A 23884-nucleotide genomic window follows, 5' to 3' on the forward strand; every position below is an offset into this window, starting at 1 on the left:
GTCATTGTCTGTTTTTCTTTTCCGTTATTTGCTTTTATTTTTTAAAGATATTTATTTATTTGAGAGAGAGAGAGAGAGAAATAGAGCATGAGCATGGGGTAGGGGTAGAAGGAGAGGGAAAAAACAGACTCCCCACTTAGCAGGGAGCCCGATGTGGGGCTCGATCTCAAGACCCTGAATCAAAGGCAGATGCTTAACCGACTGAGCCATCCAGGCTCTTGTGTTATTTGTATATTACTGTTTTTTAGTGGTATTATTTACTTTAATCATGCTAGAAAAGAGAATGGTACTTAATAACCACCTCGCTTTCTTTTGTGTGTATGTCTGTGGTGTATGTTTTAGATATAATTGACTTTTTAAAAAATTTTTCTTTATTTTTACTTTTGTCCAAATTTTTTATTTAAATTCCAGTTAGTAAACATGCAGTGTAACATCAGTTTCTGGTATAGAATTTAGTGATTTGTCACTTACAACACCCAGTATTCATCACAATAAGTGCACTCCTTAATGCCAATCATCCAACTAGCCCACCCCCTACTCATCTCCCCATCTCACTTTCCTTATTTGTACCTACTTTACATTGGTTTTAAAACATACACATTTGTTCTCTGAATATTGCTTTTCTCTCATTCACTCTGTTTTCTTCTTTGGGAACTCTTCCTACACATGTTTTGGATCTTTTTATTCTATCTTCTCTGTCTCTTAATAACTCTCATGTTTTCTACCCAGGTGTCATTCTGGGTTAATGTCTTTAGATTTATCTTTCAGTGCATTATTCTCTCTTTGATTCTATCAAATCTACTGTTTAATCTTTTTGTAAAAACATTTATTTTTAAAGGCTATCTTTTTCAGTTAAAGAATTTCCTCTTGGTTCTTTATCAAATCTGCCTGGTCTTTTTGTATGGTGTTTTGTTTTATGATTCTGATTTATGTATGTTGTCAGTTTTAAAACATTTTTATTCAACTTTTTAAAAATAAAAACAAACCAGCAAACAAACTTCTTCCATCCCTGACCCCTCCCCTCTTGCAACCACCAATCTGTTCTCTGTATCTATGAGCTTGAGTTTTTTGCTTTTCCTTAGATTCCACATATAAGATCATACAATATTTATCTTTCTTTGTCTGACTTATTTCACTTAGTGTAATGCCCTCGGGACTCTCCTTGTCTCAAATAGCAAGATGTCATTTTTTTTATGGCTGAATTATATATACATTATTATATATAATATGGTTACACAATAATTTATCCATTTATCCATTGATGGACACTTAGGTTATTTTCATATCTTGGCTACTCTAAATAATGCTGCAGTGGTCATGGGGTCATATCTTTTTAATAGTTTGGTGGTTCTATTTTTATTTTTTTTAAGAACCTCCATACACTCTTCCATAGTGGTTTCCCCAATTTGTACTCCCACCAACAGTGCACAAGAATTTTATTTCCTCCACATTCTCACCAACACTTGTTATCTCTTGTCTTTTTGATAATGGTCATTCTAACAAGTGTGAAGTGATATCTCATTCTTGTTTTGATTTCATTTCCCTAATGATTAATGACGTTGAACATCTTTTCAGGTACCTGTTGGCCATCTGTAAGTCTACCTTGAAAAATGTATATTTGGATCTTCTGCATATTTTAAAATCAGATTTTGTTTTTTTCTACCGAGGTTATAAGTTCTTTATATATTTTGGATATTAGCCCATGTCGGATAAATGATTTGAAATATGCTCTCCCATTCAGTAGATTGCTTTTCATTTTGTTGATGGCTTCTTTTGTTGTGCAGAAGCTTTTTAGTTTGATGTAGTCCTACTAGTTTATTTTTGCTTTTGTTGCTTTTGCTTTAGGTGACAGATTCAAAAAATCATCAACAAGACCTATGTCAAGGAGCTTATTTCATGTTTTCTTCTAGGAGTTTTGTGGATTCAGGTTTTAAGTTCAAATCTTTATTTCATTATCTTATTAATTTTATGTATGATGGAAGATAGTGGTCCAGTTTTATTCTTTTGCATGTAGCTGTCCAGTTTTCCCAATAGCATTTATTGTAGAGACTGTTCTTTCCTATTATATGTTCTTGATTCCTTTGTTGTAAATTAATTGACCATGTATGCATGGGTTTATTTTGAGTCTCTTTATTCTGCTTCATTGATCTCTGTGTCTGTTTTTTGCCAGTACTGTATTGTTTTAATTGCTGTAGCTTTTCTTTGAAATCAGAGCATGATGCATCCAGCCTTATTCTTCTTCCTCAAGATTACATGGCTATTTGGGGTCTTTGATGCTTCTGTACAAATTTTAGGATTATTTGTTCTATTCCTGTGAAAAATACCTTTAGAATTTGATAGAGATTGCATTGAATCTGTATGTTGTTTTAGATAGTGTAGATATTTTAACAATATTAATTCTTCCAGTCCATGGGCATGGAATATATTTCCAGTTATTTGTCTTCTTCAGTTTCCCTCATAAATGTCTTGTGGTTTTCCATAGATCAGTCTTTCACTTTTTTGGATAAATTTACACCTAGGTATTTTCTTCTTTTTGATGTGCTTATAAATAGGATTGTTTTTAATATTTTTCTTTTAAATGGTTTTTGTTAGTGTAAGGAAATGCAATGGATTGTTGTATATGGATTTTGTATCCTGCAACTTTACTGAATTTATTTGTTTCTAACAGTTATTTGGTGGAGTCTTTAGGGTTTATGTAGTTTCATGTCATTGCAAATAGTGATAGTTTTTCTTCTTTCTTTCCAATTTTGATGCCTTTAATTTCTTTTTATTACCTAATTGCTCTGGCCAGGACTTCCAATGCTAATTTGAACAAAAATGGTGAGATTGGGCATACTGTCTTGTTCCTGATTTTAGAGATCAGGATTATTGGGTCATTGAGAATGACATTGGCAGTGAGTGTCTCATAATGGCCTTTAGTATGTTGAAGTACATTCCCTCTATACCTTCCTTTTTGAGTTTTTATCATAAATGGATGTTGAATTTTGTCAAATGCTTCTTCTTCATCTATTGAGATGATCATCATATGATTTTTATTATTCATTTTATTAATCTGACATATCATATTGATTGATTTGCAAATGTTGAACCATCCTTGCATCTTCCACTCAGTGATATGCATTTAAGGTTCCTCTGTGTCTTTTCATGGCTTGATAAGTCATTTCTTTTTAGTGCTGATTAATATTCCATTATATGGATATAATACAGTTTCTTTATCCATTCACCTTAGCAAATCATCTTGGTTGCTTCCAAGTTTTGGCAGTTTTGAATACAGCTGCTATAAACATGTTTGTGCAGGTTTCTGGGTGGATGTAAGTTTTTGATGCCTTTGGGAAGATACAAAGGAGCAGGATTGCTGGATCACATAGGAGTGTTTAATTCTGTGAGAACCACTAAAGTGTCTTCCATAGTGACTGTACCATTTCATGTTCCCACCAGCAATGAATGAGAGTTTCTGTTGCTCCACATCCTTACAGGCATTCAGTTTTGGCAGAGTTCTGGATTTTGGCCATTGTCATAGATGTCTAGTAATGGCACCTCATTGTTGTTTTAATTTGCATTTCCCTGATGATATACAATGTGAAGCATCTTTCATATACTTATTTGACATCTGGTGAGGCGTCTGTTGAAGTCTTTGGCCCATTTTTAAATTGAGTTATTTGTTTTCTTATCATTGAATTTAAAGAGTTCTTTGTATAGTTTGGATAATAGTTCCTTATCAGCTGTGTCTTTTGGGCACATATTTCTCCCAGGATGCAGTTTGTCTTCTTGTTCTCTTGATATTGTCTCTCACAGAAATGTTTTTAATTTTAATGGATTCCAGTTTATCAATTGTATAGTTCATGGATTATACCTTTGATTTCGTATATAAAATATTATTGCTACAGCCAAGGTCACCTAGGTTCTCTCATTATTTATCTTATGGGTGTTTTATAGTTTTGCATTTTACATTTATGATCGATTTTGAGTTAATTTTTGTGAAAGCTATCAATTCTCTGTCTAGATTCAACTTTTTGCCTGTGGATATCCACTTGTTTCAACACCCATTTTTTGAAAACATTATCTTTGTTCCATTGTATTGCCTTTGCTCCTTTGTCAAAGATGAACTGACTATATCTACGTGGGTCATTTCTGGGTTTTCTATTCTCTTCCACTGATGTGTCTATTCTCTTGCCAATACCACATTATCTTGATTACTCTAGCTTTATAGTAAATCTTAAAGTTGGGTAGAGCCAGTCCTCCAAGTTTGTTCTTCTCCTTCAATATTATACTGGCTATTCTACATCTTTTTCTTCTCCACATGAATTTCAGAATTAGTTTGTTGACATACATAAAATAACCTTCAATGATTTTGGTTGGGGTTGCATTGAATCTATAGATCATGTTGGGAAGACCTAGCATCTTGACAATATCGAGTCTTTCTATCCATGAACATGTAGTATCTCTCAAAATCTCATTTATTTAGTTCCTTGATTTCATTCTTCAGAGTTTTCTAATGTTCCTCACATAGGTCTTGTACACATTTTGTTAGATTTATACCTAAGTATTTCATATTTGAGGGTTGCTAATATAAATGACATTTTATTTTTTATTTCTTTTTTTAAAAGATTTTATTTATTTGACAGAGAGAGTGTGTGCACACAAGCAGGGGAAGCAGCAGAAGGAGAGGGAGAAGCAGGTTCCCCACTGACATGGAGCCCAATGTGGGACTCGATCCCAGGACCCTGGGATCATGACCTGAGCCAAAGGCAGATGCTTAACCAACTGAGCCACCCAAGCACCTTGTATATTTTATTTCAAATTCTACTTGCTTATTGCTTATATTTAGGAAAGCAATTGACTTGATATATTAATCTTATATCCTACCACCTTGCTGTAATTGCTTACTAGTTCCAGAAAGCTTTTTTTAAAATTCTTTTCAGATTTTCTACATAGATATTGTGTGACAATGACTATATTTGCAAAGACAGTTTTATGTATTCTTTTCCAAACTGTGTATCTTTATTTCATTTTCTTGTCTAGTTGTATTAGCAGTGACTTCCAGTATAATGTTGAAAAGTAGTTGTGAGAGGGGACATCCTTGACTTATTACTGATCATAATAGGTAAGTTTCAAGTTTCTCACCATAAAGTATGATGCTTGGTGTAGATTTTTTGGTAACTATTCTTTATCAAGTTGAGGAAGTTCTCTTCTATGCCTGGTTTAGCTACAGATTTTTAAAAACTATGCTTTTCTATGTCATCATTAGTTCCAACAAATCATTTTCCAGTTGCTTCTCTTATATATATTCTAGACAGGTAATTATATCATCTGCAAATACTGATAGATTCCCCCTTAAAGACATACTTGAAATACACTTAAAAAAATTTTTTTTTCAGGGCACCTGGGTGGCTCAGTTGGTTAAGCATCTGCCTTCTACTCAGGTCATGATCCCAGGGTCCTGGGATCAAGTCCCACATTGGGCTCCCTGGTCAGCAGGGAGTCTGCTTCTCCCTCTGTCCCTCCTCCCCGTGCTTGCTTTCTCTCTCTCTCTCTCTCCCCGCTCTCTTTCCTTCAAAAATAAATAAGTAAAATCTTCAAAAAAATAAAAAAAATTTTTTTTCAGTGCCATGTGTGTATCTTTGGGTTGTTGACTTTTCATTTTAGATCAGGTGTTATGACCTGTATAATTGTTCTAATATATTTTATGTATATATATGTGTATATATATATATATATATACACACACACATATATATATATATAGTGATGTGTGATCCTTTTTAGAAATTTTTATGTTTAAAAATAATAAACTTTTTATTTGAAGACTCTATGATTATGGATTTGTGAATATCTAAATTTTAATCAGTTTTTGCTACATACACTTTGAAAATCAAGTAGTTTGGCAAAGCTTAAAATGGGAAGAAGCAAACTCTTATCTCACATTCCCCCAAGTAATGTTCCAAAATGTTCAAATTCTCTAGATGGTTTTTCTCTTGTTGCATCTTAAAGCAGCATGCTTAATTACAGTTTTAAACTTTTCAGTTTATCTATTGTTTTCTTATGGAAAAATAAAGGTTTTTTCTCTTAAAGTGCCACTCAGCACTGCTCCATACACACTTACCCTTTTGTAACTTCTCAATTAAGATATAGCACAATTAAATTAATAGTGCTTACCTTATTGTCTACAAAATAATTCACATCTAAGACAAAAAGTCTATTTTTTGAGTATTTGATATCCTGTTCAACTCAATTTTTTTCCTCTTAATTTTTCCCCAGAGCAAATACAGGCTTTCCATGCAATAGTCACTAATTCATCTCCAGACTCCAATTAGAGCTGCAAATTTTCTTTCATTACTGTCAACATCTATCAGAGGAGTCTATCAGAGGCACTTTTTGTTGTTGTTGAGACAACTCTCAAGGAAGCGTGCTTTTCCTTTCACTAAAATCTGTTTGATAAGTTTCTAGGCATGTTTTATAGCTCTTTTCCTGGAGATTTCCTTTACCAGAATCCATCAATTATCTTCTTAAGTCGCCAAGAGCTGTTTCTTGTTACCTAAATGTTCTTTTTCTTTTTACGGCATCCTAGTTTTATTAATGGATCTAGTAAACTATTAATATTTCTAAACAAGCTAATTACAGATTTTAAGAGTTTTCTTCTGGCCCTTGAATAACATTGGTTTCCTCTGAGTTCTTTATTCTTCAATTTTGTTCTCTGACTCTCCTGGTGGAGGCTTTCCTTTGGTATCTTCTGATCTTGGCTCTCTGTTCTTGTTTATCAACTGGAAGCTCTGTGCAGACTCGGCTTTACTTTTGGTTGAGAAGGTAACAAGTGGCTTTCTTTTGGGTGGCTCCCAAATGTCATTATCTAAATGGCGTCTTTTCTCTTGGGCCAGTGTCAGTATTCTACTTGGGAATTATAAGCTTGGCTGCCAATATTGTGCAAGTTGAAAAGAATCTCAGTTTCCCCATAGCTGGGCCACCTCTGGGCACACAGTCACTGTTCCTCTGTAGAGGCTGATACTCTCTCCCTGCTAACCAGAGTGATAATTGACCAGTGCAGGATTTTAGGGTTCAGTCCACTTGGATGTCTCTCCTGCCCCATAATGTAAACAATTGCCTTGTTGATTGTTACAAGATGACTAGCTTCTCAGTATCTTCTGCCTTTAGGCATATGGCACTGCTACATTCTAGAGCAGTGCTCAGCAAATTAGTTTATATTCTGGTTTCTTTCTGTAAGCATTCCGTTTTTCAGAGGCAAACAGATTTGGGGATTCATTGAAGGTTTCCCTTCTTTTCCTTTTTTCAAGGAAAAAAGGAAAGATGTAGATCTTTAAAAATATTTTTTCTTTCACTTCTAGAAATTTGCTGGAAGAGGGGAGAACTTCTTTTTTTTGTTTAGTTTGCATCTTGAGTGGCATTCTGAAAATGAACATTTAACATTTTTTATTACTTACATCTGTGTTTTTGTCCCTTATCTGTGTTTTTGTCCATTTTCATATCATTATATCAATATATTTAGACTCTTTAATGTTATCAGTACTGAGCTTCTATTTTTATATTTGTTGAGAATACTTTTATATTTGTTGAGAATACTTTTCAGAGTCATTCCCTTTTTATTTTAGTTTTCTTATTTTCATGGCAATGAAATTTTGTATCTTCATGTAATCAATTTTGGCAGTATTTTCCTTTATAGAAAGATAATTTGCAAGTGGCTGATAAATTTGCAATTGTTTTCTTTAGTTTTTCTTGTAATGTAGACTATAAATATTTATCTTACTTATCTTGAAATTATTTTGAAATTTTCTTGTTAAATATAAATCTATCCCCCCTCCAATTTTCAAATTGTTAGTTAGCTTGATAGTAACTGTTTAAAATTTCAATGATTTTCTCTTTATTATCATGTATGCAATTTGTAGTGTGCTTTATTTCTGTGATTTCTATTTTTATTGGTATATTTTCCTATTTCATGCCCATATTCATTATGTACTTACTAATCATTTCTATTTTTAATAATTCATTGGCTGATGTCATTTCATTTCCTTTTTTCAGTTTAATAAAGTTTTCCATTTGTATAGTATACAACTATTCTGAGCTAAGTTGTAAAAACCAGAAGACAAATAAGACTTGTCCCTTGTCTTCAAGGAGTACACAGTCTTGGAGGGTAGAATCAGTTCATCCTGAGAAGTTCCAAAAAGCCTTCTTTGAAAGCTTAAGTTGAAAGAAAGGAATGACCTTTAGAAGGAGAAGCTTGAGTCTTGATGTTTAGGCAGAATTTCACCAGGGCCATGAATAGATAAGCCAAAAAGAAACTACCAGTGCAAAAAGATGAGGACAGATGCACATACAGAGGTGGCTGGAATAGTGGATGAGTTTATAAGGAGTATCTGAGAATGAGGCTGGAGAGATAAGGGGGAGGAGCACTACTCTTATAATTCTAGTTGAACTCAAACCACCTCTAGTGAACTCTTGATCATAGTAACATTAGATCTATCAGGGGTGCCATAAATAAGCACTGAATTGATTGGCATTCTTAAACAGTGTCATTTGATGAAAAATGGGGTAGGTAAAAATAATAAAATGTTATACATAGGCTGGTTCTTTAACAGTATCAAAAAATCAAGGCTATAGTAAATCCAAGGTGTGTGTTCCTTTTCAAGGTTAAAACTCAAGGAAGAAAGACTTCCCTCTTCAAGGATAATCAGTCAGCTTTAAGACAGGGAACATAAAATCAATTTCCTTGATTTTACTGGAGCTGTCTGTAATTCTCATTAGTATGTACTCCACTACAAAAATAGGGGTAAGTTCCATTAACCAGCAGAGTGCTGTGGGATAGGAGCCATTCTGCACAGCAGTCAGGTGGAAATGAAAACAAGAAAGGGAACAGATAGAAGTAGACCAGTTGCTCTAGAATGTTGATAGTGAAATGAGAAAACTAGAATGTAGCTCAGGGAATGGTATGAGCATGTAAAGAATTGCATCATACCAAGTTCTAACCGTGCTTAGAAGACAAAAGGGAGCAATTTGGTATAGAGGGAGAGGTTAAACGTTTGTGTTTTTAAAAAGATTTTATTTATTTTTGTGGGAAAGAGAGACCACATAAGCAGGAGCTGGGGAGGGGCAGAGGGAGAGGGAGAAGCAGACCCCCCACTGAGCAGAGATTCCCAATGTGGGACTTGATCCCCGGACCCTGGAATCACTGAGCCACCCAGGCACCCTGAGGTTAAATGTTTTATAGAAGCAAGATCCACTTTAGAACATGAGTTGTTTTAGAAAATATGAAATGATTTGTTCCAAAACACAGAGGGGAAGAGGGAGCACTTCTTCTTGCTAGAATTACAACAAAGATAAAATTAGAAGATGGAAAGAAAGAGATGTTGAGGGATAGATGGTAGAGAGCTAGACAACTTACATGGATGGCTTTGATCTTCTAAATAAGTCTATCCACAGGACCCCTGCACCAGAATCACCAGGGGGTGCTGGATTACGCATTCAGCAGGATTACTCATTGGAACCCAGGAAGCTGTAATATCAGGATATTCTAACTAGAGTTTGAGACCCATGGTTTAAAAGAAGTAGGAGGTCACCTGCAGGGTGTGCTCATATTATTGGGAAAGCGCTCATGTTTTAAGGAGGACAGCAAAAGATCGGGATAGGCAACAGAGAGACTAGAATTATTAAGCACGGGCTAGTGGAGTTAGAGGCAGGAGTTTGTGTTGGCGAGGCTGGTCTAGCCCTGGAATATGGTTAAATGTGCTTCCATGACTTCTTCTAGAATAAAGTGATCTCACTTACAAACCCTGTCAAGCCCTGTTATCCCTTATTATTATTATTATTTTTTTAATTTGTCAGGGCCCAGAGAAAATTGCTAAAGCAGGCTTCTGAGTCAAGGACATGAAGAAACCTGTAGCAGTTTTCCCTCTGTGGGGCTTAAGGAACATACCTTTCTTGGCAGGCAGAATTAAGGACACTGATTGCTACAGAAAACCCTGCAGATTTGTTTATTCAGAGTTTGAGTTTCACATATTTATGATGAATGCTGGCAATGTGTCAGGCCACACTTTCCCCTGCGAGTTTTGGCTCCGTGCCATTCTTACATGCATTGTGCTCCATCTGTACGTAACATGAGACAGGTGACAGCCTGGTGTGACAGAGAATAAAAGTTGCTAGAGCCTAAGTTTAGTTCCTTGTCTTTTTTCCCTTTTTATACTTGATCTGTATCAGCAACCTCCTCATTGGTCTCCAAGCTACCAGCCTCTTCCTCCCCCAGATCACCAGGTACCTTTTTGACACAGGATGACCACTAAACAGATGAGGAAATATTTGTAATGCAGATAGCGTCTGTGAGTTTCCCTATCACCGCTGACTGAAGTCCACAAACAAATTAGAGATACTCGATGTTTTTTGCAACATGTCACTGCCTCCACCCTTCCTGCCTCCCGTGACCCAGGAAAACAGGCTCTTCTTCATGAATGTTCCAGGACACCGTGCACCCAGCCTGTGACCAGTGTTTCTTCTCATTTAGTTGCTGTGCTTCCTGTTGTCCCCTCACAGGATCTGTATTTAAACGTCATCTCCTCTCTGAAGCTTTTTCAGGCTCCACTCTTCTCCTAAGGCAGGATTATTTTTTCATCTGTCTTCCCACAATGCTGTATACAGATATCAACTGTTGCATTTAGAACATTATGTGGTACTCATTTACATTTTTGTTTCCACACTTGGACCTGAATTTCTTAAGAACAAAAATTGGGTCATTAAATTTTTAATTCCCCTGTGCCTGACACGGAGGATGTATATACCACAAATTTTAGTTGAATACACTTGAACCAAAGGTCCTCTTTTTATGGAATCCAAACTGCAAGAGCATAGGGAAGTAGAGTTCTCTGGCGTGAGCAAAATGGGCAACTCTGTCAGCATCATTTTATAATAGTAACAAGTGCTTCTTTTTCCATGTAATATTATAGTTATAATAGTGTCAGTTAATCTGAATACTTCTAGGATCATAGAATTTCAATGGGAAGAAGTATTTTCCAGGTGGTTCCTTTGATATGCAGATGAAGAAACCAGTCCTGTGCTTATATCAGACTGCACAAGTAGTTTTTAACAAAATCCTATCCAATGGGGCATCTGGATGGCTCAGTCAGTTAAGTGTCTGCCTTCAGCTCAGGTCATGATCCTGGGGTCCAGGGATCAAGCCCCACATTGAGCTCCCTGCTCCATGGAGAGCCTGCTTCTCCCTCTCCCTCTGCTACTACCCCTCTGCTCATGCTGCTCTCACTGTCTCAGATGAATAAATTTTTAAAAATCTTTAAAAAAAAAATCCAATCCAACAACCAGCAACCTTTGTGAATTCATGAGTATTAAACCATTTTTACATTCCAGGCAAATAATTCTGGGAGAACAAAATGTATAGTACATTTTAGTTCAAAGGGAATTCCATTAAGGATTCTTAACCTGAATTTAAGACTGTTGGGGTTGGGGAAAGCCAAGCTACTTGATGAGAAATAATTGGTAAGTTCAAGGACGATTTTAAATATAAGTGAAGCATCTTTCACGTTTTTCCCCCTGAGATGATGTGAACTATCAGGGCCATCAGACGAACAATATAGTGGAGTGTGATGAGTTCCTTTTCTCAGGGTTTAGCTGAGCCTCTTCTTCTCTGTAATAGGTTTCAGAATCTGCTGTGGTCCAGGAAGACTTTTGTGGACAACATGAAGATCTATAACCACAGTTACATCTACATGCCTGCCTTCTCTATGAAGACGGGAACAGAGCCATCTCTCCGGGTTTATTACACACTGTCAGATGTTGGAGCCAATCAAACAGTGCTCTTTGCCAACCCCAACTTTCTGCGTAGCATTGGGAAGTTCTGGAAAAGTAGGGGAATCCATGCCAAGCGCCTATCCACAGGACTCTTTCTGGTGAGTGCGGCTCTGGGCCTCTGTGAAGAGGTCGCTATCTATGGTTTCTGGCCCTTCTCTGTGAATATGCATGAGCAGCCCATCAGCCACCACTATTACGATAACGTCTTGCCCTTCTCTGGCTTCCATGCCATGCCAGAGGAATTTCTCCAGCTCTGGTATCTTCATAAAATCGGTGCACTGAGAATGCAGCTAGACCCATGTGAAGACATTTCACTCCAGCCCACTTCCTAGGGACCATGGAAAAAGAAAGAACTGAGACAGGGTATTTTTGTTAGGTTTTCTACATGACTCCAAAAGGTCAAGTCATTTCATGGATTCACATGGGCCACTTGGAAAAACAAGACAAAACAAAAACAAAACAACTATAAAAACCCAAGAGAAACTCTACTTTGGATGTTGTCTTGGAGGACAAATAAGAAATGAAACATCCTGTGAAATATTTTGTAGCACATTGTGGATTTTCAACCAGTAACATGCTGATGAGGTGATGTTGGTGAAGCACATTTTGGTGGTTCAAATCTAGAAGATGCAGTTCACAAACATGACAGAACTCCAATTGCTGCAGCTGAGGAATTAATCAAGGTAGAATAAAGGAAATGCCAGGGCAAAGTGTTACTGATTATCAACACAATCTGGCTTTAGGGAAAAACAAACAAACAAACCTATCTTATATCTTAGAAGTATAGGTTTTTAAAAAATGATTATTTATTTTTGCCCTATTTAGGGGCGGTGAGTGGGTGATGAGGTAGATTAAAAAAAAAATCCCTTACTGAGTAATAAAGATATAAAACACTACAGCTAATTATTGTGATTTGTTGAACCAAGTCTATGTTAACTCTAGTCTCCTTCCATTTAAAAAATGTTAAGAATTGCTTCCTCCCCTTCTGTCATGTCTACTTAGACGATGTGAAACATTGTTGAATTTAGACTGTGTTGATTCATAGTCTGGATAACATGAGCCACTTTCCCTCCTTCTCAGAATTGAGGGCATAAACTCAATTTTAGGTCTGCATTATTTAACGCTGTTTGTATTATTATGTTATTTTAGTGCAAAAAGTCTACAAATGTGAGCGCATTATTTATTTGCAAATTGGCATAATTGTCTTCATAATTTAATACTCAGATAAAGTAAAGCACAATGATGTAAAGTTTAGTCTCAAAACAGACTGGAAGGCACATCCCTTTTCTATCTACCGTGGTATATTCACTCCAGGATACATGCACACAAATAAAACGTACATATTCATGTACATACACACTCACACATACACACAATTAAACAAAACTCATTCCCACGCAACTCCGAAAGCTGAATCCGCATGACTGAGTCTGGAAAAATCTGTCACCATTGTTGAAAAGCTACAGTTGAACTACCCACTACCAATACCCACTACCCCTTGACAAGCCAGCTCACCTGTTGTTGCACAGCAGTGTGACCCCCACATGCTTACCCCAAATGAGTGGAATTGTTTTACTCATTCTGACTCTCCCTAACATCTCATGAATGGACCCTGTGTTGAGCACGGTCACACACATGTGGTCCATACAAGTAAAGGGATGTGAATTCACAGATGTTGATTTCCTTGGTAGTAGTAGGTAAGGCCACTTAGAAAGCTTTCTACATAAGCTTCGACAAACTGCAGACAAACTCCCCTGACAGATGATAAGCAGTTAAGTGTGTTTATGTGTGCAAGGAAGGTAAAAGAAAGCTCTCTCTGTCTTTGTTCTTTGGAATGCCTTAATCTAAAAGGAGACACTAGAAATCACTATTTTTATTCGTTTAAATGTCACCAAAACGTAGGTAAACTATGCCAAAAAGTTCTGCTCATTTTTAATGGTAGAAACTTAGTCTACCATATCAATTAAAACAGGTGGCAGTTTTTGGTGGGTTCATTTAAAAGCATTGAGACAACAGAGCCCTTGGAAAAATTCTGTATCACCACCAGAATAAGCAATTTCTAAGTAAGATTAAATTTTGATGTTCTTACAGAAATCAGCAGTTTAAAAATGACTGGTTGACATAACACATATTATACCAATGCTTGGAGAGTTAAGAATTTGAGAATACTGATTCTGTACAGGACTGATTTGTTATTTTGATCTATATGGCAGCAAAAATGTAATGAGAATGTACTATGAGTGAGCTGTGTTGAATACACACTAGATGTTAAACCCTAAACTGATTTCCTTTTTAAAGCCATTGTTATTACTTAATAATTACCATAAAAAGGAATATATTTTTACCTATACACTTCATCAAAAATGTAAAAGTGCTAATGAAAATTAGCATTTTAACTGATAAAGTTGTTAAAATGTAACTAAAGAGCTCCATAAAGCCCATGCATCACAGTTCCACTGAAGCTGCCATTTGGAAATTTAGCATCTTGTTATGATTTCTGGGGTAGACTTATACAATAAACTGTGCAATTTTCAGACTATAAATTTGTGGCTTCTGAAAGGCAGAACAGAAATGGCCAAGATGATAATATTGAATTAGACCAGTACTTCTCAGCTGGGGTGATTCCCCTCCCCTATCTGGTGACATTTGGCAGTGTGTAGAGACATTTTTGATTGTTGTGATTTGGAGAATGCTACTGGCATCTAGGGGACAGAGGCTAGGGATCCCACTAAACACCCTACAGTGGAGAGGTCAGCTCCTCACAGGGAAGGAATATTTAATTAATATTAAAATATTAATAGAGTCAAGGTTGAGAAACCCTGGATTAGACCAAAAGAATGCTTTGATTGCTCCAAATTGTCTTCACTTAGGGACATCTATACATGCTCACATCATTTGGAATATGACTACAGTTGAATGAGAATATTGCAGTTGGCATTGTTTTATATTGACTCAAAGGTATGCCGTACATATTCCCTTTTTCATGGTTAGATAGAGGTATCTAAACTAGGAGTGTGACTATCCTTGTGTGTGTATGTGTGTGTGTGTACACACATGTGTGTTGTAGCATAAAGTCATACATATCTATCCTTATTGAAATATATGTGTTCTAAGTGACACTTTCTCCAGAATTATCTTGCAGAGTAGATTGGAATACTCTGTTACTATTAAGAATTTGAACTCAAAGCACCTGTTATTTTATTCTGTTTATCTGGAATGGGGCCTCATACTTTGCCAAATTTGGTCAATGACATGTTAATACTAATGATCCATAAGATTAGCTCAGAAGATATTCAGGTGATGCTAGACACACTCAGTAAGAAAATTTACCATTGCCTTCAATGCGTCTGCCAAGAGAGTGTGTCACCCTCTAATATCGGTCTAATTTGGAAATTGCTTTTTATTGGCAAAAATTAGCTTGCTCCCTGGGGGCAAAAGAGGGAGTGACGAAACTGGCATGGGTACCTGACTTGATTTTTACCTTTTATAGCTCCCTCAGTCCCAGTTTGAGAATTGCATTGACGCTAAGGACCATAAGTAGGGGTGACCTCTGTTTAATTTAGTCACATTAGAGTAAAATTAACATAGGTGAAGGATTAAGTCATTCTCTAAGATAGAAAGATTTTTTGTATGAAAGATTTTTGTATGGAAGAGGACATGTACTTTAAGTAGAGTTTTTGATCAATAGTTTGATCAACAGTTTATATAAACATCTAAACTGCAACCAACACATGAAGTTAAATAGTTCACTTCTATTTTAACAAGGTAAATATTCCAAAATGATACAAATGACCACAAATGATAGATACCCAGACAACACCTGTTTGGCTTTGTGATGTCTGATGCCCTTGGCTACAGACTAATTTCAGGTTATATGTAACTTGTACCTGAAGCAGCGGGCAACATAACTTCACAATCTATGTGGAAAACAATGGAAGAAATCCCAGGATTCTGAATTTGACAAAAATATTCTTAGATTATTCAGAAGCTTTACAGAAGTGTTAGAGATGATTCTGAAATAGAAAAAAATATCAAGAACATTTCTTCTGGTCAGCAACTGTCACAGTTTTTATAATGTATTATATACAGCTTTCTATTTCTTTGAAAAATCAGACTCTATAATTTTAATTTTTATGTTTAAAAGTAGTGGCTTTATGAAATTTTTAACAGACAAATCCTTATTAGGAAGGACCTAAAAGGAAAAAAACGGCACAGTCCACCAAAAACTTTAGGGAATTCTGATTGTGTTGTACAAAAATATTCCCACCAGAACCAGGTAATGGTATCTGTTTCCTTTATAGAGTTCCAGGGATCAAGAGCTGTAAAGACTTTTGTGAGAACCCAAGGACAGATATGTGGAGGCATAAGGACTGAGAGCATCACTATGCTTTTTATATTTTTCCAGCGTGGAGGTCAACTCTCAGATGGTGACTTTTAGTGAGCGCACATCAGGAAGTCGGTAAACAACTACAAGGCACCTAGAACTTAGGTCGAGCCTCTGGCAAAATCTGTAGTAACTAACTAAATATAGCCAGCCACTTGGGTCTCTGTGCCAGGGAGAGGATGAGGCAAGTGGAAAGGAGGAGAAAACCCTACTCCCAAGCTCTCAGAGTACAGAAGGGTCAGAGAAGTCTCTGCCCTTGACCTTGGCTTTCCAGCACTATCTATTTCTATCTTCTACCAGGAGGCTGGGCTGTCTGTGGGGTCAAGCTAGTAGCCTTGTGACTGGGGACTTGGTGTGAAAACTTGCTGAGAAGCTTAAAATTTTACACTGCCTTAAACAGTATTTTTTTCCCCTTAAATTTACTCTCTAAATTTGGGTGTCCTGTGACAGAATTCTGGTCACCCTAACCTAATTATGGCCCCGTCAGTGATGATTAAAAATGGAACTTTTTTCCCATTCAGATGAATTTTCTGAGTTCTTGAAGCTAGGGAGATAGCAAATATAGTTGACCCTTGAAGGACACAGATGAGAACTAAATGGGTCTGCTTATATACGGATTTTTTTTTTAAATAAATGTAATGCAGTACTGTAAATGTGTTTTCCTTATGATTTTCTTTTTTTTTAATTTTTTATTTTTTTAACATATAATGTATTTTAGCCCCAGGGGTACAGGTCTGTGAATCGCCAGGTTTACACACTTCACAGCGCTCACCACAGCACATACCTTCCCCAATGTCCATAACCCAACCACCCCATCCCTCCCCTCTCCACCCCCCCACCCCCCTGCAACCCTCAGTTTGTTTTGTGAGATTAAGAGTCTCTTATGGTTTGTCTCCCTCCCGATACCATCTTGTTTTATTTATTCCTTTCCTACCCCCCAAACCCCCCATGTTGCCTCTCAACTTCCTCATATTCCTTATTATTTTCTCAATAACATTTTCTTTTCTCTGACTTACTTCATTGTAAGAATACAGTATATAATACAAATAACATACAAAGTATGTGTTAATCGACTATTGATGTTGATAAGACTTCCAGTCAAAATTAGACTTAGTAGTTATGGACTAGTTATGTTTTGGGGGAGTCAAAGTTTGCAAACAGGTTTTTGACTGCATGGCAGGGTTGACCTGATCCCCACATTGGAGTGAACTGTGTTCCATCAGTTCTTATATAGTCCCTTTAAAAGTTGGGGAGACCGATCCAAAAGAATCTGGAAGCCTGGAATATTTGTTTTTGATTCCTAAGTATGAGGGCAGAATATTTAGGTTGAACACTAAGATTCCTATCTTGTAAGTGGAAAGAGACTTACATGAAGCTACAATTGCTATAGCCTTTTTTCTTCCTATCATCAGAAAATGGTTACTGTCGACTCTAACCTCAACCAAAGCGTCTCTTGCATTTTTTACATACCTCCTAGAGGTGAAAGATTGAAACAAGTCAGGAAAGGAAACCTCATTCAAACATAAGACAGCCTCTGCTCATCATCACAATAAGGAAAAATGACATGTTTCTGTCTCCTTCTTCTGATTTTCTTCTTTCTGGTGCCAACATTTCTGATTTCTTCTCTAACAAATAAGGAATAAATAACTTACAAATTGACGTATAATACCTGTGAACATTTGTGCAATAATCAAAGCCCACAGCTGTAACTTTTTTAAAGCACAAGAGAGGAATTATATTTTGTTCATGGGCATTTCTGTGCCTACCTCCTCTGTGTTCTTACTGATCTCTGCATTGTGCTAAAATCCTTTCTCGTTTTGCTTTCCTGTTAAAGCTGTAGGATATAATCAATGATGCAAAGCTGTCTGGGAGTTTTATAGAATAATATTCAAATATATTGATCATGTCTCTTTCTGCTTCTGTAGAATTAGATTTTCCCCCCAGTTATTTGTCATTTTAAAAGTGTATGTTTCATATGATACCAATGAACATCTAAGGGGTATGAGTTTATCCAGGGCAGAGAAAATTTGGGAGTCAGATATGTCTGTTTTTCTCTGTATCATAAGCGAAATAGACAATTGTAATAAAAAAGGGTTTAAGCAAAATGAAAAAGAGAAAAATAAAATTAGGATTTTAATTGTGAAGGACCCCTGGGAGGGATCTGAGTATGAAGCTAAGTACAGAGCACAGAGGCTGTTGTCCTTGAGTGCAGCCCCAAGAATAGAACCTTTCAAAACATTTTAAAGGAAATGTATTGTTAAGCCGTTGTTATGGCTCATGATGAAAAGACACTAGAGGAAGCAATGTGAGAGCCAGATGGTGAGACACTTAGGGAAGAAAATGGAAGAGCCGCACCAGTTTACCTACTTGGCCCTTCTGCCCCAACTCCGAGTCATGCTTTCCTTGGTGTCTGAGCTGGGATATGCAAACACTGCCATTTTCATAGCCCCTTTTTATCTCTACTTTGACGCATGCACAAGGTTATTATTTAGATCTGGCATGGTGAGGCAGCGATAGTGGGAAGTGTCACTTTGAACTTGATCCTTTGAAACATGGTCACCATATGCTATGCGAAGTGACAGTTGCAAAGATTTAGATGCATTTTCTCCCCTCTGTTCTAGTGTAAACACACACACACACACACACACACACACACACACACACCCTGCATTATTTATGCCCATTGAAAAGAGAAAAATGGCTGAGCAGGTGGGGTGGCAGAGGGTGCCTTAACTTTTTCTGGCTTGGGTCCCACTTCCTTCTGTATTTCCTTCCTGTGCTCCAGTCACTTTAGAGGCGTAGCCGTGTCTGTTCCAAGTTGTATCTTTACCATCAGCAAGAACTCTTATAAATGTAGTGAATGTGACGCTTTTATATAAATGCACAATAGTATATAGGCCTTGGAGACGTCTGATAATGGTATGTAAATATCCTTTGTTGAAGTAGTAGAACCTTCTTATAGAGAGCTCCTTAGATGATAGCTACAGGAAAACTAAAAATGATTATATTAAAAAGGTTTGTTCCTCCAGCAAACACTAGCATTCATGGAAGCAAGGAAACAATTTGTTTCTATTTCTCACTCACTCTTAAGCACCAATCTTTGTGCTTTCCTATCCATAAGTTACTATAGACATCCCTCTCAACATACAGGATTCCACAATTTGTGGGGATTGATGGCCACAGGGGTACATCAGAGTCAGAGACACTAGAGGGAAGGGGAGAGAACGGACAAGGAGCAGCTCCACTGAAAAGCTTGTTTATTTTTTTTAAAAGTCTGGAACATCATTAGAACTCTAGGTACCACACAGCAAAGTTGGTCTGAAAAGCTCTGAGGAATGAAAAGTTTCCCATTCTTCTCTTTAACTTGATGATTGCACCTTCTGTATCATTCCACATGTGTGCAAGCTGTTTCTCAGCCAATTCGCAGACTGGAGGTAAGAGAAAAATAGAGAAATTCAAATATTCTTTCTCATACAGTGTAGTTTGACTACCAGTCCGTGGATGCAATAATTCTGGAAAAGACTTTTTAGATTAGACTATAAAATTGAAATCACCTTTGAAGTATATATGGCATTACTTTTTCCTAATAAGGCCAAATTCCACTGGCAGGCGGTGTGGGGGAAAATCAATGCTCTTCATTTCTTCTTCTATTTTTTTTTTGAAGTTTCATATAAAATGTAGCAGGTAAGAAAAATACCTTAATTGATACTTTTTATAGTGTGACTTGAAAAAACAGTATCTATCTTGGTTCTGCTGAGTTGGTTTCTACAGAATCTAAATGCAATGTCATAGGAGGAGATTTGCTGTAAAAACATGTCTTTTTCTTTGGTGTGTTCATTGTAATTATGGCTGGTAGTGAGAAGGTTCAGTAAGTCTCAATTTCTCTACCTCCCTTACTTGGAGAAAATTTGGAAATGTACCCTGTGAATAAAATGATTTTTTTATAGCTTGTGAAGTCTTTTTATTTCCCAGAAGCGTATGGGTAATTCTATTTCCTTTTCTATTCCTCTGTTTTGTATCCATATCAGCTACACTGATTTTTTTTTTCCTTCTGGATGAAAACTCATGCTGCTGGGTGAGAAAATTATTTTAGAAATACAGAACTCTAAATGCTATGAATAGAATACAAGAATGCTATTGTTACTCTTGTGCAGGTAAAAGGCCTTATCTATTGGGCAAAGTAGAAAGAAAATTGAGCGCTTCTTTAATGTGATATATGTACATGAGCTTATTTTTTCCAGTGATAAAATTTTCCCTTTATATAATGGGTTGGGATCAGTGTGTGTGTATCCTAGAGATACTTTAACAAATTCCTAACAGGATTCAAAATATTTAGATTCCCCTTCTGTTTCATATGGGTGACTTTGACAAGCCCGAATGTGCCTTCTTGTCTAAATTATTTAGATAATTGCTTCGAACTCCCATTTCCCTTGGGATCTAGTGGCCCAGTTCTGCCAGACACTTTCTCAGCAGGAGGGACATCAGGCAAAGTGACCTTGGTCCATTCTTTATCATACATTTCACCTCAGAAATTGATCAAGATGCTTTGTACAGATCTCCTTATTAATTCTCTGCGTTCGCTCTCACACAACAGCCTTTTGGGCTACAGCTATTTTAAGAAGGTCATTCTGGGGGCGCCTGGGTGGCTCAGTGGGTTAAAGCCTCTGCCTCCGGCTCGGGTCATGGTCTCAGGGTCCTGATCTCGAGCCCCACGTCGGGCTCTCTGCTCAGCGGGGAGCCAGCTTCCCTTCCTCTCTCTCTGCCTGCTTCTCTGCCTACTTATGATCTCTGTCTGTCAAATAAATAAATAAAAATATTCAAAAAAAAAAAAAAGGAAGGTCATTCTGTTACCTAATGTTAAAACTTCACGGTATTTAGCTGAATCATTCAGGGGTAAAAAAGGCAGAACTCTAGTATAAATGTGGGTTACCCTAACCTATTCTCAGACCATATGGGGAAAACAGATTTAACTTGTTTTTACCAACTATCATTAAGTAAAAAAAAAAAAAAAAAAAAAAATCTAGATATTACTGAGCTCAAGAACATTCAAAAACAGATATTAAGAATCCAAAAGCATTAATTACTCAAGAATCTCTAAACCAAAAAAGAAGGTAATTATAGTCACAGACTAGATTTTTGCTTGAAAACTTATTATTTTGGATATACAGATTCTTGATGACATGAAGAACCAAAGATGTAGGATTATTGAATTGAATTTTGTGGGGTTTGTTGTGAATGAGCTGGAGAACATGGGATGAAGTTGAGACTGTATCTGATTATGCTTAACATGTACAATTCTAAGACATATCTAGTTTCTAGGATTTTGAAAATATGGGAAAACATATTTATGTTTTCTTTTATATAGATAGAATTAAAGTTGTTTCTTTACCACACAACAGTCATGGTTTCCAGGCATGAATTTAAAAATCATTATTTGGGAACTTTTTTTTTTGATAATGCAGTCAAAAGTTATAAGGCAATTGGTCTCAAGATTTAGTCAGGAAGATTTCAGCTTTTGCATGTGGAGGAAGAGCGAAAAGTAAGAACAGGAATGTTCTTTTGTTGGGTCACTTTCATCAGCCTCCCACCAGTTGTATTACTGATCTCCTGGGACATGGTTTTCTAACTGAATGTTCAACGTTGGCCTTTGCTATTACTGGTGGGGCACTCAACAGATCTTAGAAGCCAGGTTATCGATTCCATGAATAAACCTCCATACCTGCTACCAAAGTCACTTTGTATAGAAGCCCACCGACAATGTAGTGGGGTAATTGAGAAAAGAGATTAACTGGCATCCATTTAGCATCCTGTTTTGTCTGGACCTCTTATAAAGGTAGGGTAGTTAATGCCTGCAGAGGCCAAGAATGATTGCCAGTACTTTCTGTCATGGAGCATATGACAGTTTGTTCTCGCTGAAATAGGTATTTATTTTGGATTTGCCTTTCCCGTCCTCAGTGCTCCTGCCAGTACCCCGCCTATGAACCTACATAATGAACTATTTATCACATCGGTATTGTATACAACATGGAGCATCCTTTTGGCCAAGAAGCACATTTTACAGCAAAAGAGCGTATAAAGATGCTTATGCCTATGGAATTAATGGGTATTCTCTTTACCATATTATGTAGAACATTCATTCTCAGTGGGAGGAATATTGCCTCCACAAGAGGCAAGAGTTGGTTCTAAAGGGAAAAAAACCTTAGATATTACAATGACTAGAGGGGAAAAAAAATCTTAAAAGCTTCCTTGGGGGCAGAGATGGGGATTTAAAAAAAAGGTTAGAGAAATGCTCATCTAGAAGCACTTGCCCTACAGAACGTTGGGGGCCTAATAGAGACTCATTTTAAGAACCATCTGAGAGACAATATCTTAGGGGTGTGGCACCATCTTGTAAGATGTGGTGTGTGTTTTGCATAGTGACCAGTTTTTCCTGTATTTAGATACTTGGATCACATTTAGAGTATTTGGATCTGGTGACTAAGGGATGGAAGTAGGAGTGAATTCCACAAATTGTAGTATATTGTGCTTCTGTCATGGTTTAATTCAAAATACTTTCCAGTATTTTAATTTAAAATACTTTCCAGTTACCTTGTAATTCTTATTTCACCCAAGAGCTTTTAGAAGTGTATATTCTAATTTTCCAGTATAAGGACGGGGGGTGGGGGGAGGGACAGTTAATGGTATTTTTAAAAATCTTTTTAACTTTAATTTTTTCATGATCAAAGGATACTCTATGTGTGATTTTAACTTTTGAAATATATTGAGACTTGTTTTATGGCTCAGCTTCCACAATTACTTCTAAAGTAAGTACATTCTACAGTTGCTATCAGGAGTATACTAAAAATGTTTATTAGGTCAAGTGTATCTTCACTGACATTTTATCTATTTGCTCTATCAATGACAGAAAAAGAAGCCCTAAATTCTCCCAATATGATATGCCCACATCTCCTTTCGTTCTACAAATTTTAGCTTTATGTGCTTCCGTCATAAACTATATGAAGTGAAGAGTGTGACTCCAGGCCAAACAACTATGCTGCTCCTTCATACCCAACTATACGCAGCTATAGGGCTTGGCCTAGCAGGCTTCCCGCGGAGAAACTGTCCTGCCCACACCATATTTGTACGCAGCCCATGTGCTGGTCTTCTGGAGCGGATTGCAGTCAAGGACTCAGGACCCCAGACACAGCTACTGTCATATGGGTGTCTGCATTCCTAGCCTAACACCTCAGTTTGAAGGCCTCATCAGGTGTCTACGCTAAGCAACTTTTCTCCACTTTGACTCAATACTTTCCCACGCCTCGTTCTTCTCTCTGTCCCTGCTGGCCCTCAGGTCCATAAAGAGGGAGAAGCCTTTCGTTTAGGGCTCCTTGGTGTGAGACAGTTCCCCCACCTGCACAGCATCTCCTGACTCCCCCTCCGCACCCTTGCCAGTGCTATTTCATGAGGAAAAATGAAACCCTTAGGAACTGGGACCTGTTTTTGCTTCCCGTTTGCAATGTCACAGTAAGTGAATAAAGGCTTGATTATTATTTTTAATTTGGCTCATTATCTTAATTGGCCACCTCAATACCTGATTACTTGAAAGATGCATTTATAACTATTATATTTTCTTCAGGAATTGACCCTTTAATTATACTTAAAACAACACAAATATTATGCTATGAATAAATATCAAGATATATGTGTAAAATTTCTTTT

The 23884-nt window shown here is 36.9% G+C and overlaps 1 protein-coding gene across 2 annotated transcripts in view; it reads left to right on the top strand.

The window, feature by feature from the left end:
• ST8SIA1 (ST8 alpha-N-acetyl-neuraminide alpha-2,8-sialyltransferase 1) overlaps nt 1-12697 on the top strand; it is a gene marked incomplete at both ends in the record, with an annotated part of 137914 nt that extends 125217 nt beyond the window's left edge. The window contains one exon of one of the 2 annotated variants that reach the window (XM_080809949.1): nt 11648-12697. In XM_080809949.1, the coding sequence (XP_080666075.1) occupies nt 11648-12134 (487 nt within the window). The remainder of the gene's footprint in view (nt 1-11647) is intronic. The other variant, XM_080809950.1, reaches the window with a different exon arrangement.
• Between the last annotated feature and the right edge of the window lie 11187 nt (nt 12698-23884).

This window comes from Martes martes, assembly GCF_963455335.1.
Source record: "Martes martes genome assembly, chromosome: 8".
NCBI classification, from domain to species: domain Eukaryota; kingdom Metazoa; phylum Chordata; class Mammalia; order Carnivora; family Mustelidae; genus Martes; species Martes martes.